This window comes from Arachis ipaensis, chromosome B10, assembly GCF_059453495.1.
Source record: "Arachis ipaensis isolate K30076 ecotype BB chromosome B10, ASM5945349v1, whole genome shotgun sequence".
Classification (NCBI taxonomy): domain Eukaryota; kingdom Viridiplantae; phylum Streptophyta; class Magnoliopsida; order Fabales; family Fabaceae; genus Arachis; species Arachis ipaensis.
Window position 1 is genome coordinate 3,488,795 of NC_142435.1, and position 15,714 is coordinate 3,504,508.

The window sequence follows — 15,714 nt, forward strand, 5'->3', positions numbered from 1 at the left end:
GCTTCACTTTGAATTCATACAAGGAAGAACTAACCTTTATTTGTTCCTTTTCTATTGGATTATTCATAGTTTGGTTTTAGAAACTATAAGAATAACAAACCACAGAAACGAACTTTTAGTTGCATGCATGTTTTATTAGAGTACACTTGCTAATATCAATGTCTTAGCTATTTTGAGCTGAATTGTTTGAGGGTATAGTGTTATAATGAAAGATCACAGGATAACAAGCAGTTGTGATATTCTTCCTTCATGGAAGAGGGTGAAAAAAACTTTGTTGCTTCATCATTATGGGCTGAGAAGTGATTCTTCAAAGTATAATTATTATTCTTGTAGGGGAATCTATGTTGGGAAAAAGCACTTGTGGCTACAAAAGCACATCAAGACCATTGTTGTTGTTCTTGCATTATTGGGTTGCCTCTTCCTCATTGATTCCTTTTTCATCTCTTTCTTTGAGTTTGAAAATCCTCAACCCACTACATCATCAAATAATTCAAGTGCGTTTCTTCAGGTATAAGCAAATCATCCATGCATGCTTCTCAACACCCTTCTTGAATTTTCAAATAGAGCAGAGTAATTTAAGGTTAACTAGTGCAACTAAAATAAATAATGTGATATTTTGCATTGATACTTGTTTGTAATTGCTACGCATTTAATTTGATGGAATAAGGTTAAAGATTCCAACATCGACATGAAGCAATCGCCAATTCAAATGTATGATCGACTTCTAAACATGGCTGGCAGTGCTCTTGCTGAGGTTTGTATAAAAATTTCTGATTGGTATTTCTTGTTAGATAATTGTCAAAATTAATAATTCATTAGTGTATTATGATGCTGACTTTAATTTATTAATAGAAAGAGTTCAAGCAAGAGCCATCCAATTTATGGGCTGAACCATATCAGCAGGCATCTTTATGGAAACCATGTGCAGATAAAAATGTTAAACATAATCCAGGTAATTAGGATGAATATTTAATATAGTTTAATCTCTTAACATCAAATAAGACTTAACATAGTTTACAATCTGTGGCAGGGAACATTGTGAAAAGTAATGGCTACATATCAGTAAGTGCAAATGGTGGCCTTAATCAACAACGAGTTGCTGTAAGTATTGGCACCTAGATAATGTTGTGTCATTTTAGATAATAATAAAATAAGCCTATGGTTAAAATGTTATAACAATGATGTAAGTAACGAGACTACTATAGTGATTACAGATTTGCAATGTTGTTGCTGTGGCATCACTCCTTAATGCAACTCTGGTCATGCCAAAGTTTCTCTATAGCAATGTATGGAAGGATCCAAGGTAAAATTTGTTTATCAGAATAATAGCTGAAAAGTTTGTTTTATATTTTCATCAAACCAAATTTGTTTAATTGAAAAAATGGGGTAAATAAATGCAGCCAGTTTGGTGACATATACCAGGAGGACTATTTCATGAATATTCTGAAGGATGATATTAGAATAGTGAAGGAACTTCCACCTAATATGAAATCACAAGATTTAAATGCTATTGGTAGCCAGGTCTATTATCTTATCTAATAATCTCATTGCACTTAGAGAAGACTAATTGCAACTTTTATGATTCTAAATATTTTGCATTTCAGATTACAGATGCAGATCTTCCAAAAGAGGCTACTTCTGCTGACTATATCAAAATTGTCCTTCCTATTCTGTTGAAAAATGGATTTGTTCACTTCCTAGGATATGGAAACAGACTTGGTTTTGATCCACTGCCTTTTGATATTCAGGTCATAAAGCAACCTTATTTATCGTTAAGATGCTAAAAAGTATTATAAATGTATGACTTTATATATGTTTGAAACAACTGCAGAGGTTAAGATGCAAATGCAATTTCCATGCTTTGAAATTTGCACAAAAAATTCAGCAAGCTGGGTCACTATTAATCAAAAGGATCAGAAAATATAGTACTCCACCAAGTATGCTAGACACTCAGTTGCTAGGGAAGTTCATTGAGAAGGAGAGCCATGAATATGCTAGAGGCTCAACCAAATACCTTGCTTTGCACTTGAGATTTGAAATAGATATGGTAGCCTATTCACTTTGTGAATTTGGAGGTGGCGAAAATGAGAGAAAAGAACTTCAAGCTTACAGAGAAAGCCATTTTCCTCTGCTCCTTCAGCGCTTGAAGAATTCGACGTATGCATGATCCTATCATATGCTTTTGTTTGCATATTATGTTGGTTCTGAAGGAATTAAGTTATTTGTACATATTTATTTGGTCTCGTATACGTGGCAAAATGAATACACAAAATATTTCTGTTTGATAAAAATCCTTGTTTAGCATTCTTATGACATGTATTACTATGATGTTTGTAGCTTTATTTCTGCGGCGGATTTGAGAAAATTGGGAAGATGTCCGTTGACCCCAGAAGAAGCAGGTCTTGTTCTAGCAGGTCTTGGTTTCAAACGTAGTACATACATTTATTTGGCTAGTTCACAAATTTATGGAGGAACATCAAGAATGGATCCATTCACTAGACTTTATCCCAATGTGATCACAAAAGAGAATCTGCTCACACCTACTGAACTAGCACCTTTTAGAAATTTTTCTTCTCAGGTAAATTCATATATTAGCACAAACACAATCTATGAGCTGAATTGTTTATTTGGAAGTGGTTGACAATTAAATTTTGAATTATAATGCCTAAGAATATAATTTTGATTATGTAATGCAGTTGGCTGCATTGGATTTCATTGCATGTGCAAGTGCTGATGTTTTTGCTATGACCGACTCTGGTAGCCAACTTTCATCACTAGTGTCTGGACTAAGAACCTACTATGGCAACGGTCACGCTCCTACATTGCGGCCGAACAAGAAGAGGTTATCGTCAATTTTATCTGAGAATGAGACCATAGGATGGAATAATTTCAAAGATAGAATAAAGAAGATGATCCAGGAAGCTCAGAAGCTTGGAACAAAGGGTTATGGCAAAAGCATTTATAGACATCCTAGGTGCCAAGAGTGTATGTGTAAACTCCACTAGTAAATTTGTGTTCCCCTTCACATATTCTTTCACCTGAATCAATCTTAACTAGATTAATAATAGTTTAGTACCATTGTCATGTGTTAAAAGTCATATGAGTGATTAAAAAATATTAAAATTTATTAATTCTATTAGAGTACTAAAGAGTATTAAGAGTATTAAAAAATATATTAAAATTTATTTAAATATCTAAACTAAAATTATAAGATTACATAAAATAGTTATTTAAATTCATGTTTTTTTTTTTTCTGTAATTTTATATCTAAAAGTGATTTTAAATAATATAATCTAAATAATATTTAATTTATTATAATTTATTTTAAATAAAAAATACTAAATATAAACTACGTTAATACCAACTCACTTTTGATCAAAATCAATTTTGCAAAATCAATTTTATATAAACATTCGATTACCAACGATAGTCCAAACACATTAAATAATTGGCAAAAGAGACTAAAAATATTGATAATCACTGGAGAAATTATAATCACCAGTAACCAGATGAGGCAATTTAGATGAATGAGAATCCATTATTATATGATTATCAATATGGCATCCCTATCCACTGTGATTTATCACATAAATACAAAAAAGGACATGATATACAGAAGAAGACAGACACAGATAGGGTAAAGCTAAAGCTGCTTCTCAACAGAGACAGAACATATTAGCAGTTCTTGATTGGCACTGAAACCATACATTACCACTGCTATCTTTTCTTTCTTTCTTAGCTCCAACTTCCAAAGATTCAAGTTACAAGTCAAACACACCTCAAGCTGCACACACAGAATCCAAGGTTCTTTATAAACAAAGGAATAACTGCAAAATAGTAGATAATTAGATGTATTTCATCAAAGCTAATTCACATTCATTTATACTTGAAACTATAACAAAATGAATACCTTTTTTTTTTCCAACCCATATTAATAGTACCTTCTTACAAGAACTTTACTTGGTTCAAGGAAGTCTTTTTACCAGTCAAAGACTGAAAATTTAAAGCTTTTACAGTTTCTTTTTGTTAAAAGTTTTTGACAGTAAATTCCAATAGATCACAGTCAAGCAAGAAGCTGATTTGCTTAAATTATAAATTAAAAAAAATGTTAAAAATGAAATACTTTTAAGACTGATATAGGATGGCTTATTGGATTTTATTTTTTTATTTTTTTAGCTTTTTAGCTTTAATGAGTGTAGAGTGCTAATACAGAATTTCTCTCAGAATTTTATCCAAGTTAATCTTTTAATGTTTGCTAATTTAAAACTTAATTCGAACTAGTAGTTTATCATTTCAATCTTCTTGACTTGCTTTAACAACTCTTTCCAAAATAGGTGAGAAAGAGGTCTAAGATAAACTGACAATAATTTTCTTCACAAAAATTTTCAGTAATACACAATTGTCACACCAAAACATATACAACCATCTGGGAATGATGCTTTTCCTTTTACATCTTCCTTTAAGATAGAACTTTCTTCTTAAGATGGAGGGAAAAACCGGTTGAGGTTGAAAGGGAGGGTGTAGAATTCTTCGTTCCTGGTATCTCCTTTGAATGATCTAAACTTGGCCCACCATGGCATTCCTCTATCCTTTCCACTATCCTTGTAATCAAGTGTGTTGTCCAAGAACGCAGCAATAATCAATGCAACACTTGGTGAAGAGAAGAATATAGTATTAAGGAAATCATTAAACTGAAAAAATACAAAAACAAAGGAATGGGAATTAGTAACATTTCTCATAAAGAATGACATGCTTTTAGGTTGTGTCAAGCACAAGCCATCATAAATAGAAGCAGAAGATGCATAGCTAGAACAGAAATCTTCATGACAATATTTAGTTCATGTCAATATATCACCATGATAGCACTTAGTTAATGTTTTGAGAAGACAACTTTCAAATTTTCAAGTCTCTGGACAATTTTTAATATAATTTATACACTTTCAAATAATTGAATCCTAATGGCTAATATAATAATATGGATGGAAAAACAGACTCACCCATCTAGCCTTTGTATGAGTAGGTCCATGAAGGGCCTTGGCAGTGTATTCTCTGAAATACTCAGGAATGGAAAGTCCTAAGAAAAGGGCAACACCAGTAATAAAGAGGTTCCTCAATGAGTTCATGTTAGTGAACTGCAGAAATGATAGTCCCACAGAAGCTGAAACATGCAAAGAGCAATTGTCATCAAAAGATAGACGAATGAAGCATAGATAGACTCCAATGAAATCGAAGGTGAAATGAATTAAACGGTTATAGCTTATACTCACCTACAAGACCAAATAGAATGCAGTGTGCAGCTGCAAAAATAGGTAAGGGTATTGATGCAAAGAAAGCTCCAAATTTTCCTGAAGAGGTATATTGTGCTTTGTAAGTAAAAATCATGAAATAAACTGTCAAAGTAAATTTAGTTAAGACTAATGTTGCCCCACAGTTTACTACTCACCTAACATTGAGAAGAATATCATAAAGCCAGCTGAAATTTGAATGACCCTTCGACTTCCAACGCGAGTGCTTCCAAGGAGTCCCACATTCTCTCTGTCATGATCCTAGGAGAATCAAATTTGTGTCCTATAATAGTGAAACTGGAAACTAGGAACATGAAGAATTGCACTTACACAGAAACTGATGAACCAGTTGCTGTTCCAAAAAGTCCATTTAGCAGTATTCCAATTCCCTGCCAGCCAATACCACGGCTTAGAACATGTGAAGGAGGTGGTGTTGCACTTGCCAGTCTTGATGCACCTTTGTATGCCCCAGTTGACTGTGAAAGGTTTTTCCTAATTTAGTTAGTCAACTATGAAGCTCAAGTATTGATACAGAATATGAACATGATATTAGAAATTCCAAGACACCATAAAGCTTTAGTAGAACATAAATCACAAACTTTAACTACAAATGAGGAACACGAATTGACGTATTAATATAAATTGTTAGAATTGAATTTCGGTATGAACTGTCATCTTTAAATACAGTACCTCAATTAAGGAGACTAAAACTGCAGCCGTCATTGCAAAAGCATGACCAACATTGAATGTAGGAGCACCCCACTCAAGAGGGTATGGGATCTTTATCCTGCAAGAAACAATGTTCAAGAGTTAATGGCAATTGCTCATCAAGCTTCTCATTGCAACTATTCAAATGTGGGAGAGATGTTTTATGCACTAACCATGGAGCAGAAGAAATAAGATTGGCTCTGTCTGTTCTGCAATTATGTTGGGTTAGTTCCGGGCGGTGTTTGTATGCTCCACTTGCTGTTAAGAGATGTGCATATGCCCAAATGATGGTGGTTGATATAAGTAGTGCAAACCTCTCTAGTATTGGTATTTGTCTTGTATGGAAGCTTTTCAAGTACTGCATAATGAAAATATTGTAACACAATTATTATACTTTACCAAATTCGAATGTATAGAAAATACTCTACATTGACATAATGAAGTTGAATTTGAGTAGTACCTGAGAGAAGACTACAAACAGAACTAACATGGGAATTCCAATCTCAACACAATGTCCAACCTGAAAGAAGATTCAAAACAACAAACAATGTTAGACAGAAAGAGACAGTCATAAATTTCTTGTATAGTCAGATAACAAGTACTGTTGACATATGAGTTATTGTTATATATATATACCACAGGGAAACCTCGGTCAAATAATCCAAAACCAACTAATGCAATCACTGGAGCCATTCCAAGTGGACTGAAAAACCTGAAAGAAAAGGGGAAGGATAATACAGTAATGATATCAAAGCTTCATTCTTCAAATGCAAGAATATCTATGCATTTCAAATGGAAGAATTTTTATCTACCTAGAACAAATGGCCCATAATTGGCTAAAACCCAAAATAATTTGTATACTTGATGCTACTATCATTGCACCTTGGACTGCTCTCATTGTGTTAAGAAATCTCTGGAAATCAATGAAAGAGCATTAATTTATGCAGACATGGAGCATAGACATGATATATTCAAGGCAAATTTCAAATTTGAATGATTAAACTCACATTTTAAAGGAACTAAGATATAATTTCAACATAATAAAGAGGACCATCAACTTATAAATGAACTTAAGGGAAAAACATTATGACCAAAGAGTAGAGAAATGTACAAACCAAATGAGGGTCCTGTATCTTCATAAGTGATGAATCATGGATTATAGATATAATGGGGACCATGTATGCATAAGATCCTCCTACCACTGTTGGTAACCGGGTTCCAAAGAGTGTCTGTAGCAATGTATTAATCCCTTCAACAAAAAGCAGTGTCTGAACCACCCTAACTTTATCATCCTGAACCGTTGTATGAAACATCAATTCCCCCATTTAGGCCAATGCAGAAGAAAAATAAGCCAAGGTAATTTCATTTTCAGTCTATACAAAATTTTCTCTTCTGTGGGGCCCAACCAGCTCATTCAGTCAATTTTGATTTAGCAAATGATGACAAAATCCAAATATATAATTTCAATACAATCAAAAGCTGGACAAAAAAGAAAGAAAAAACTTTACTTCCTAGGGATTTCCTAATATCAAATAATATCATCAGAAATTCAGAATAAGAAAAGCCTGTAAAGCATATTTTAAAATGTATTTATAACTATTCATTCGGTTCTTTTAACTAATATACACTTTTTTAACATTAAAAATGAGAATGAGTAGTTGTAAGTGCAACTGAAGCATGGAAAAAATGTGCCCAAGCACACAAGTTCTTCTCAGAAGAAATACAAAAAATGAAGTTTTGAAGATGCAGAAAGAAAAAGGAGTTGGAAGCATGGAATGGCTTACATCACTTCCTCCCATCAGAGGCACAAGAAATGAAGGAATCATGACAGCAGTTCCTAAGGCCAGAATATAATGCTGGAAACCAAGAGCTATTGACTCCACTGTTAACAGTTTAGAAGCAAATATATGACTGTCACGGAAAACCAAAATGGTCACAGAAACTGAAACTGAAAATGTAGTTGAGGAAAGGTGAAAGCTTTGCATACCCCAAGATGGGTTTGAGTCTATACAGTACTCCAAGCCTTGAAGCTGGTCCATTGGTGGGTGGTTTATCTCTTCTGGCTTAGAAGCTTCCATGATCTCTGACACAGCTTGTAACTCTTCTCTTCCTCAAAAACCTTGTTGCTAATGATGGATAAAAAAGAACAGCAGCTTGAGAGAGAGAGAGAGAGAGAACTAGATGAAAATGTGAGAGAACTGAGGGACTGGAAGAGAATGCAGTAGTCTAGTAGAGTCAATGTATGAAGTATGAACTATGAAGTTGAATAGCAGAAAGAAAAGAGACTAGAGAGAGAGAGAGAGAGAGAGAGAGAGAGAGAGAGAGAGAGAGAGAGAGAGAGAGAGAGAGAGAGAGAGAGAGAGAGAGAAGAGAGAGAATGCGCAGTTGAAGTCTTGAAGAGACACACAGAGAGTAGTTAGTGAGAACTGAGAACACAGCAACTGAATAACAAGAGAAATTGCACTGTCTTCAACACTTCAATACATCACTTTACTTTTGATTTTTATATTAGTAGTTAATAATTAATAAAAAAGACTAAATTAATGGCCTTTTATACGCACGCACGTACGTCTTGGTATCTTACACCGAATTGATTTATTCTTCTTTACCATTGATCTAGTGATAAAGACAACAGTGAAGAGTAGTGAGCTATTTTTTTGGTAAACAAAGAGTGTTTTATTTTAATATAGAAAAAAGAATTCTGGAGTCATGCTTTGTGTTATCTAATAATGTTTTGTTAGAGAATATCCAAAGCACTTTAATTTGTCTGCATTGACATGTACCTTTAAATAAATATTTATAGAGGAAATTTTGATTGATGAAGAGAGGTAGCAACTAGCAAGTGACATTTCTTTTCTCAAGAACTATGATGTGTTTCCATGGCTCAAATTTATGGATATGGAAGGCTTAGGTGTGATCTGCCAAAATATGGAGTTATGGAATACAAGACAATAACTCGAACTATGCGAGTTTTTTGGTCATGAAATTTTGCTTCACAAATCCCATGGTTCGATTTGCAGCTGATGGAATTTAAAATCTGAAACGTGGAATTTGGATCCTCCGTTTTTCTTAGATAATTTTTTTTTACGTTTCGAGCGACACAACTCGCAGGGTCCGAGTTCTGCTTCTTCTGATCCCACAATGAGATGAAGCACCCCTCCTCCCCATACGCGAGTCCAACACTTCTTTTGTTTCCATATTCAAATTAAAAAGCGTGTTTCCATCCCTCATCATGAAAAAAGGTAATAGACCTAGTAAGCCATCTTTATGGAGGGAAAGATGATGCATCCTATGTTATCTATCTCTAGAGGCTTCATTTCCTTAGTATATATATATGTATATCCCATTAACAACCAAGAAATCATTACTAAGTTGTAAAAGGAACAACCTTAGTTCTAGCTTTGTGACAATAATATTAATTAAAAGAAATGTAAGATTCTATTATTTTATATGAAGAGAAACACTTTTTTTCTTTTTCTTTCCTTTTTCATGCAACTTTCTGTGAAGGGGCCTGGCTAATTAGTGAAAAGAAGCAAGAAAATGATGATTCTGAGGAGTTTATATATGTGGATGCTGACCAAAAGTGTTTGATGGTTGAATTGAATGGAAGCCGAAGTTGCCAGATAATATCACAAATGAACAAGATTGGAATGTTGAATGGATGTTGATATAAGGATCTTGCATTGAACATGGCATATGGGGTCCCCTACCTAGTAAAATGCTCTGATGCATTAGATTAAATTTGGTGTATATTACATCAAAATAATATAATTTGTATGATTTCACTTCACTAATTTGTATGGTATCTCTAACATTAAAATGGTTTGTTCTTGGTACATTTTCGTATCACATGGCAAAAGCTGAATTTGACTTTCAGCTTTCCACAAAAGGTGTTTTTATGGTGTCTAAATTTTAGACATAAAATTCAAAAATAAAAGAATAAATCTCATTTTTTTCTATTTTTAATTTTAAGTAATTTAAGTACAAAAATTATAGGCACCAAAAAGTTTTCCCCAAACAAAAACAAAACAATAAAAGGTGCAATGCAACCGTGATTGATTCCGTGAACTGTTTCCGTATAAGAGCAACTCCAATGGGCATATATTGAGGCCCTGTTTCTGACAAAAAGGGAACTGGGACTGTTGGAGCAAAATGGAATGGGGACCTTGCACAAGGACCGATGGGACAAAGTCCCTCTGAACGGGGACTGAGAGCAACAAATAATAACTTGCCATTTGGCAAGTTATTATTTAAATAAATAATTATATAAAATTTTAATTCATTATATTAAATAATTATATTAAAATAAATAATTATATTAAATAATTAAATAATAATTAATTATATTAAGTAATTATATTTTTATTTAATTAATGATTTATATTAATTATTTAAATAATAGTTAAATTATAATTAATTTATTAATAATTATAATAATTAATTAGATTAAATAATTAATTTTTATTTAATTAATAAAAATTTAGTAATTTTACTTTATTTAATTATGTTTAATTATGTTTTTCTTTATATTAAGTAATTTTATAAATTAGTGTAACCCCGAATTCATCTATTGTGTATTATTATTATATATGAATTTATTTAATATTAATATCTTTTAATAGTGAATTATTTTTAAATTTAAATATTTAAATTACATTATTAAAAAAAATTAATTACATTAATTACAAGTATTTTAATTAATTAATTAAGTGGGACCACAACAGGGACTAAAGTTAGTTCCTCCTAATGGAGAAGAGAGAGATGTTTTGAGTTCCTATTTACTGTTTATGACGCAAAAGCTGATGTGGAGTTACTTTTTATGACAGGTGGGCCATAAACAGGAATTGGGATGAGTTCCCTATTGGAGATGGTCTAAGGTCCCACATACATAGTACATCGAAATGAGGCAATGTTAGGAACCAATGGACAATTTCATGCTTCCACCCAATAACGACAACAAAATGCTTGGTTGCACTAAGCATCATTTAATGTTTTAACCAACATCATTAGTGTTAATCATTATTTTGAAAAAAAAAGATATATTATTCACTAAACAACTTCACATTATATTTAAGGTGGTCAGGTCATATTTAATTATGGTAAAAACACGAGTGTAGGAAGGTGAGTTTCATGAATGAATGAATAGCTGGAGAGCAGAAAGCAAGTGGCACATTTTCAACTGGACTACACCCCAAGTCCAACCTCGTTTCCCGTAAAATGTATTTACTATTTATTTATTTATTTGCCCAATTACTGCAGCCAATGATTCACTCCAACTACCTCTGAGCTCGATGCCACCAACACTTTCTAGCTTCTTAATATCGGGCAGCGGTTTTTATTAACAGAACAATATTATGAATTTAACTAACATGTGAATATAACATTGTTTAAGGCAGGCTGAATATTATTACTAACAACCCCCACATATTCTATAAAAGAAACACCTGAGTTCGCACTTTTAATGGTATGGAATAATGTTAAGCATAACTTTACTAATAATTTGTAATGCCTCACACGGAAAACTAAATCCATGCTCCTAAATTAATATTTGGAACTTTGTTATTCTTAACAAACATCTAATATTCATGTTAACAAGAGGCATCATTCTTGGGTGTTGAGATAACATCAACACAGTAGTAACTAGAAAACATACATATCAAGTCAATCATAAGTCATAACAACCGAGTTCTTCATTTCTCATATTTTTTCTTCTTCAATACAATAGCCGATAAATTTACTTGTCCAGAATACACTTTTTACTTCAAACTAAATTTTACTCAAGTTACAAATACATTCAGCAGAGACCCACCATAACCCCCAAATGTGAGCCCAAACCTAGATTCATGTACATACAAAGTTCACAACGAATATGAAAAAACTATTGGAGTAAACTGATGACAAAGGTAGTCAACTAATATAATTAGGAAGCATTAAACCAATTAATTACTGCACTGCTACATAGATTAAAATTTAACAAGGCATCAAAGCAAGCTTCAGTAAAAAAATTCCTTTCATTCTAAAAAATATACAGTGCCAGTGATCATTGCCAAAGTTGATTAACAGACAAAAATGTTATGCTGAAATATGTTCAACCCACAACTTTTAGTTATACAGTCTTAGTAAAATGGATGGTTCACGATCTTATCTCCGACCTTTTTTCAGTAGATCTTTTTACCTCTGCCTCTCGCCGTTTTTGCTGCCTGCCCAACAAAAACACCCGTCACTGTATCAATCACATGTTGTCATCTCTTGTTAGTTTTGTGGATCTCTCTCGTTAGCTTTCATATGTCATCTATTCTAGTCCCCCCTCCTCTCTCCTCTATATGATTGAACAAATGCCAAACTGGAATCAAGATACATAAATACAACGCATAAAATTCAAGGTTGTTTATGTACTTACACAAATAGCATGTACCCACTGCCAGCATTAACAGCAGATAGAATTGCTGCATGAGCCCCAACAGTGGATACAGAATCCTGCCCCACAGAGGGCAGAGGATTTTTTCGATCACCATCCACCTGGAACAAAATCATTCACTAAAAATTTGTTAGCACAATGAGCCAATTAAGAATGTCCCTGAAGTTGCAGTAGGAAAGTTTAGATGAATACCTTATCCCATTTTGATTTTTTGTTCTGTCTACCATCCCGATTAATAGAGTCAGCTATAGGTGGCACCAAACCACTTGCAGCCACAGCAGAACCACCTGTGCAAAAACAATATCATAAAAGCACTATAAGATAACATCATAAATATATGAAAAATGACACCTAAGAAAAAGCTTCACTATTGCACAAAACATCTAGGAGGTTTCTGGACCTGCAACAGGCAAGCTGATTCTGGGAGCACCTGCTGCTACAATTCCCGGTTGTGTTCCCCCAGCGATAAATTCCATCTTCTGTGCTTTCTTCTTCTCATGTTCTTTCCTTTCACTTTCACGCCTCATATCAGCCTCTGTTTGTTCATTTAAGGCACCGAAAAACAAATAGAAGTTAAAAAATAGAAAAACCGGTATTTGCTGCAAAATCAAGAGAAATAAAATAGATGAGATTCGAAAAATATTAAAAACAGGTGCTCAGAGATGGAAGCCAAAATATAGACATGCCAAGAACTAAAGCCTAAACCTAGCAAATATTCAGTTTGCCAAGTCAAAACCAAGAAAAATTGACAACCAAAAAAACAATAGAGAAATCTAGAAGGCCTCATTTCTTGAAGTTAACATTACATACTTAATCTGATAAAATTATACTTCATCAAGAGTATAATAATTACAATAAAAGGTAGTGCTGCATTGCAGCCCAAAAGATAACCTCTAATGTATTTGTAGTGCAAGCAAAACACATTCTGACAGTTAAAAAAGGATTTTAACATCATTAAATACTTTAAACACACTGCCAGCTTGGAATAAACAACCTATTATGGCCTAACACGCAAGCCGTCATAACCAACAAATGTAGACAGACATCTACAGACCAAGGTAACCAATAGCAGCAAAATGAGCAGATGCGCCAAGGTTTTTAGTAGTGCAGATTTATAGTATTGATAACAAGTAGTTGAGTTTTAAGAACTAATGTGTATCAGAGATTATTTACAGGTTATCTACAATCTTGGGTGCAGTGCCGCTCTATGATCTGCTATACCATCATAGCATCTTTGCGGTTTGTTCACCCAGCTGCACCATGCCACTATCAAAGCTTAACTACTATGGTCCAGACAGTAAAATAGTATGCATGATAAATTTAACAAAATCATGGAAAAGAGTAAACTGTAGACTAACATGGCAAATAACAGTCAGGAAATAAGGAGAGAAGCAGCAGTTACTGACCAATTTCATCATAGAAGTCGCTTGAATCATATCCATGAGGGTCAAATACATCTTTACTGAAGCAAGACCCTATTTGGTCAATTTCTTGATACCTCACTGCATGCAATAAGAAGTCAGGATTTCGATAGTTCTTTCTGTTGCGAACTTCGGCATTAAAACTTTTTCCAGCCTTCTTATACTCCAAGAACTTGTTTATTTTTCTCTGCAATCGAAAAAGAATCCATAATTACAGAATTACAGCCAACTTTTAAGGGATAGTACTGAGAAGAGAAGGGGGCATCCACTAGAAAATATTAATGTCTAGATAGTATAATATAAAACTGAGGTAAAAGATCTACAAATAGAACCTCTAATTATTAACAGAAGGAATTTGATTGAGGCAATTAGAAACCATGGATTGTTAAATCATTACCAAAGAATGTTCTTGCTCAAAAAATTGAGGGAACTTACAATTAAATCCAACATCAAACCAGAGCACAGGACAAGCTAAGTGGTTTACTTAACTTATTGAATGCTACTTTACAATCTATTAAAATGGTATTCAACTGTTGATAATATTCAAATGCTGTAACAAAACTTACTTGCAGTTCCTCTGAGCATTTTGCTTTTGGTGGAGGAGGGAGAAATTTATCCAATGGGTCTTCAGATTTTTGCTCATCTTGACCTGCTTCTACAGGTTCTGCATCATCAGGTCCAATCATGGCATCATCATTCATTGTATCAGATTTCAACTGCTCAGATAATTGAGGAGTGTTTGATTGATTGCTAGGTGTCATAACGTGGACTGCTCCAGATGGTGTTCTATCTAGCAAATCACCTGCAATTACATGTTCCAGAGGGTAGTAAGTTAGAGGCAGGAGAAATGAACATGTAGCAAACTAGCAATTGTACTGTATTTGAATAAAAATTAAATCAAGCAATATCATCTTCTCAAGACTGAAATTCGAATACAGGATTGCTACTCTTCCCATCCCAAATTACACCGCATTCTAAGCATGAGTTAAATGCATAAAGATGCATTTCAATCACGATTTATCATAAGTATCATACAAGTTTCATCGGATTTCAATCATCATTGTAATATCATATTGCACTTACCATTGGTCACATTAAGCTGGTCCCCATACATGACTCGAACACTACCTCCTATCTCTCCTTCCTGCAATCATTGGCAACAAACACACCCATCATTCTCACTTCCAAAGAAAATCGAAGAGAAAACATAAGATTCTACAAAAGGAGTGTACCTCAGGCTCAGGAGACATTGCAACTTCGTCATGACCATAGTCCACTATAGTAAGCTTTCCTCTCCCGCTCCTCGTCGAATCCGACGGCAGCACGGCCACCCCTCGTTGATCTTGCGGCGGCGAAATTACCATGTTTGTGTTAACGCGCTGCGGCGTTGGAGTTCCAAACCTGCGCTTCTCCGCCGGCGTGTACACCTCGTCCGCAACTCCCTCGTTACTTGAATCAACCCCTGCCATTCTATCCGCGTCGGTGGCGGTCAAATTTACCTCCGCAGCAAATCCTCCGGCGGCGGCGTCCTCGTTCTGCTCGTGGCGCATACCTATCTCTTGGTTATCTTCTTCATCTTCTTCGGCGTCCTCCATATCGTCGTCTCCGTCGTCGTTGTACATGGACAATAAGGCTATACCTTCAGATTGCTTCTTCTTGGATGCCATTGGCAGAAGCTAGGGTTCCGGCGAGGAACAAATGAAGGGCTTGTTTCCTGTGAAAGGTTGAAATTGAGTGACAGGGAAGTGTTGTTGAGCTGCGAGTGAAGGGAATTTGAGACGAGAAAATTGGAATTAGGAGGGAACCAGAGAAGATGGAAAAAGGTTGAATCAGGAAGAACCAAAGAAAGACTATCACAGATGCAAATGATGAATCGAAATTC

At 34.3% G+C, this 15,714-nt stretch overlaps 3 protein-coding genes across 8 annotated transcripts; 1 reads left to right on the forward strand and 2 right to left on the reverse strand.

The window, feature by feature from the left end:
- LOC107621650 (O-fucosyltransferase family protein) lies at positions 1-3,128 on the forward strand. The gene is made up of 10 exons (XM_016323679.3): positions 1-508; positions 668-754; positions 853-952; positions 1,031-1,101; positions 1,215-1,303; positions 1,401-1,521; positions 1,605-1,748; positions 1,832-2,157; positions 2,338-2,578; positions 2,697-3,128. Exons 1-10 carry the CDS (start codon positions 206-208, stop codon positions 3,003-3,005), a joined length of 1,791 nt encoding a protein of 596 aa, XP_016179165.1. The 5' UTR covers positions 1-205; the 3' UTR covers positions 3,006-3,128.
- A 342-nt stretch (positions 3,129-3,470) lies between these two features.
- Positions 3,471-8,464, reverse strand: LOC107622587 (nucleobase-ascorbate transporter 2). The gene is made up of 13 exons (XM_016324540.3): positions 7,981-8,464; positions 7,778-7,875; positions 7,109-7,285; positions 6,806-6,906; positions 6,630-6,705; positions 6,454-6,513; positions 6,167-6,351; positions 5,976-6,072; positions 5,616-5,761; positions 5,444-5,535; positions 5,268-5,345; positions 4,998-5,158; positions 3,471-4,691 (listed from the first exon to the last, which is right to left on the reverse strand). Exons 1-13 carry the CDS (start codon positions 8,069-8,071, stop codon positions 4,479-4,481), a joined length of 1,575 nt encoding a protein of 524 aa, XP_016180026.1. The 5' UTR covers positions 8,072-8,464; the 3' UTR covers positions 3,471-4,478.
- Positions 8,465-11,985: 3,521 nt separating this feature from the next.
- On the reverse strand, positions 11,986-15,714 carry LOC107622588 (transcriptional regulator family protein). 6 transcript variants are annotated; one of them, XR_015904282.1, is made up of 8 exons: positions 15,065-15,714; positions 14,916-14,976; positions 14,399-14,634; positions 13,818-14,019; positions 12,812-12,946; positions 12,604-12,698; positions 12,394-12,530; positions 11,986-12,189 (listed from the first exon to the last, which is right to left on the reverse strand). XR_015904282.1 is itself a non-coding variant. In XM_016324542.3 (8 exons), exons 1-8 carry the CDS (start codon positions 15,497-15,499, stop codon positions 12,291-12,293), a joined length of 1,305 nt encoding a protein of 434 aa, XP_016180028.1. In that variant the 5' UTR covers positions 15,500-15,714; the 3' UTR covers positions 11,986-12,290. The 6 variants fall into 6 exon arrangements, 3 of the variants coding, with proteins under 3 accessions (XP_016180028.1, XP_020969941.1, XP_016180027.1); XR_001616235.3 differs by having other exon boundaries at positions 11,986-12,193; XR_001616234.3 differs by having other exon boundaries at positions 11,986-12,312.

What these genes read in the sequence shown, in the direction of transcription:
- LOC107621650 (XM_016323679.3), top strand. Translation starts at nt 206, where the DNA reads ATGAAAGATCACAGGATAACAAGCAGTTGTGATATTCTTCCTTCATGG. An exon ending in ATTCAAGTGCGTTTCTTCAG is followed by an intron (nt 509 to 667) that starts GTATAAGCAAAT and finishes TGATGGAATAAG; the next exon opens with GTTAAAGATTCCAACATCGA. An exon ending in CAGCGCTTGAAGAATTCGAC is followed by an intron (nt 2,158 to 2,337) that starts GTATGCATGATC and finishes TGATGTTTGTAG; the next exon opens with CTTTATTTCTGCGGCGGATT.
- LOC107622587 (XM_016324540.3), bottom strand. Translation starts at nt 8,071, where the DNA reads ATGGAAGCTTCTAAGCCAGAAGAGATAAACCACCCACCAATGGACCAG. An exon ending in TTTTAGTCTCCTTAATTGAG is followed by an intron (nt 5,762 to 5,975) that starts GTACTGTATTTA and finishes AACCTTTCACAG; the next exon opens with TCAACTGGGGCATACAAAGG. An exon ending in ACTGGTTCATCAGTTTCTGT is followed by an intron (nt 5,536 to 5,615) that starts GTAAGTGCAATT and finishes GGATCATGACAG; the next exon opens with AGAGAATGTGGGACTCCTTG.
- LOC107622588 (XM_016324541.3), bottom strand. Translation starts at nt 15,499, where the DNA reads ATGGCATCCAAGAAGAAGCAATCTGAAGGTATAGCCTTATTGTCCATG. An exon ending in AATGCTCAGAGGAACTGCAA is followed by an intron (nt 14,020 to 14,398) that starts GTAAGTTTTGTT and finishes TTTCGATTGCAG; the next exon opens with AGAAAAATAAACAAGTTCTT. An exon ending in AGTGGGTACATGCTATTTGT is followed by an intron (nt 12,194 to 12,393) that starts GTAAGTACATAA and finishes TTTGTTGGGCAG; the next exon opens with GCAGCAAAAACGGCGAGAGG.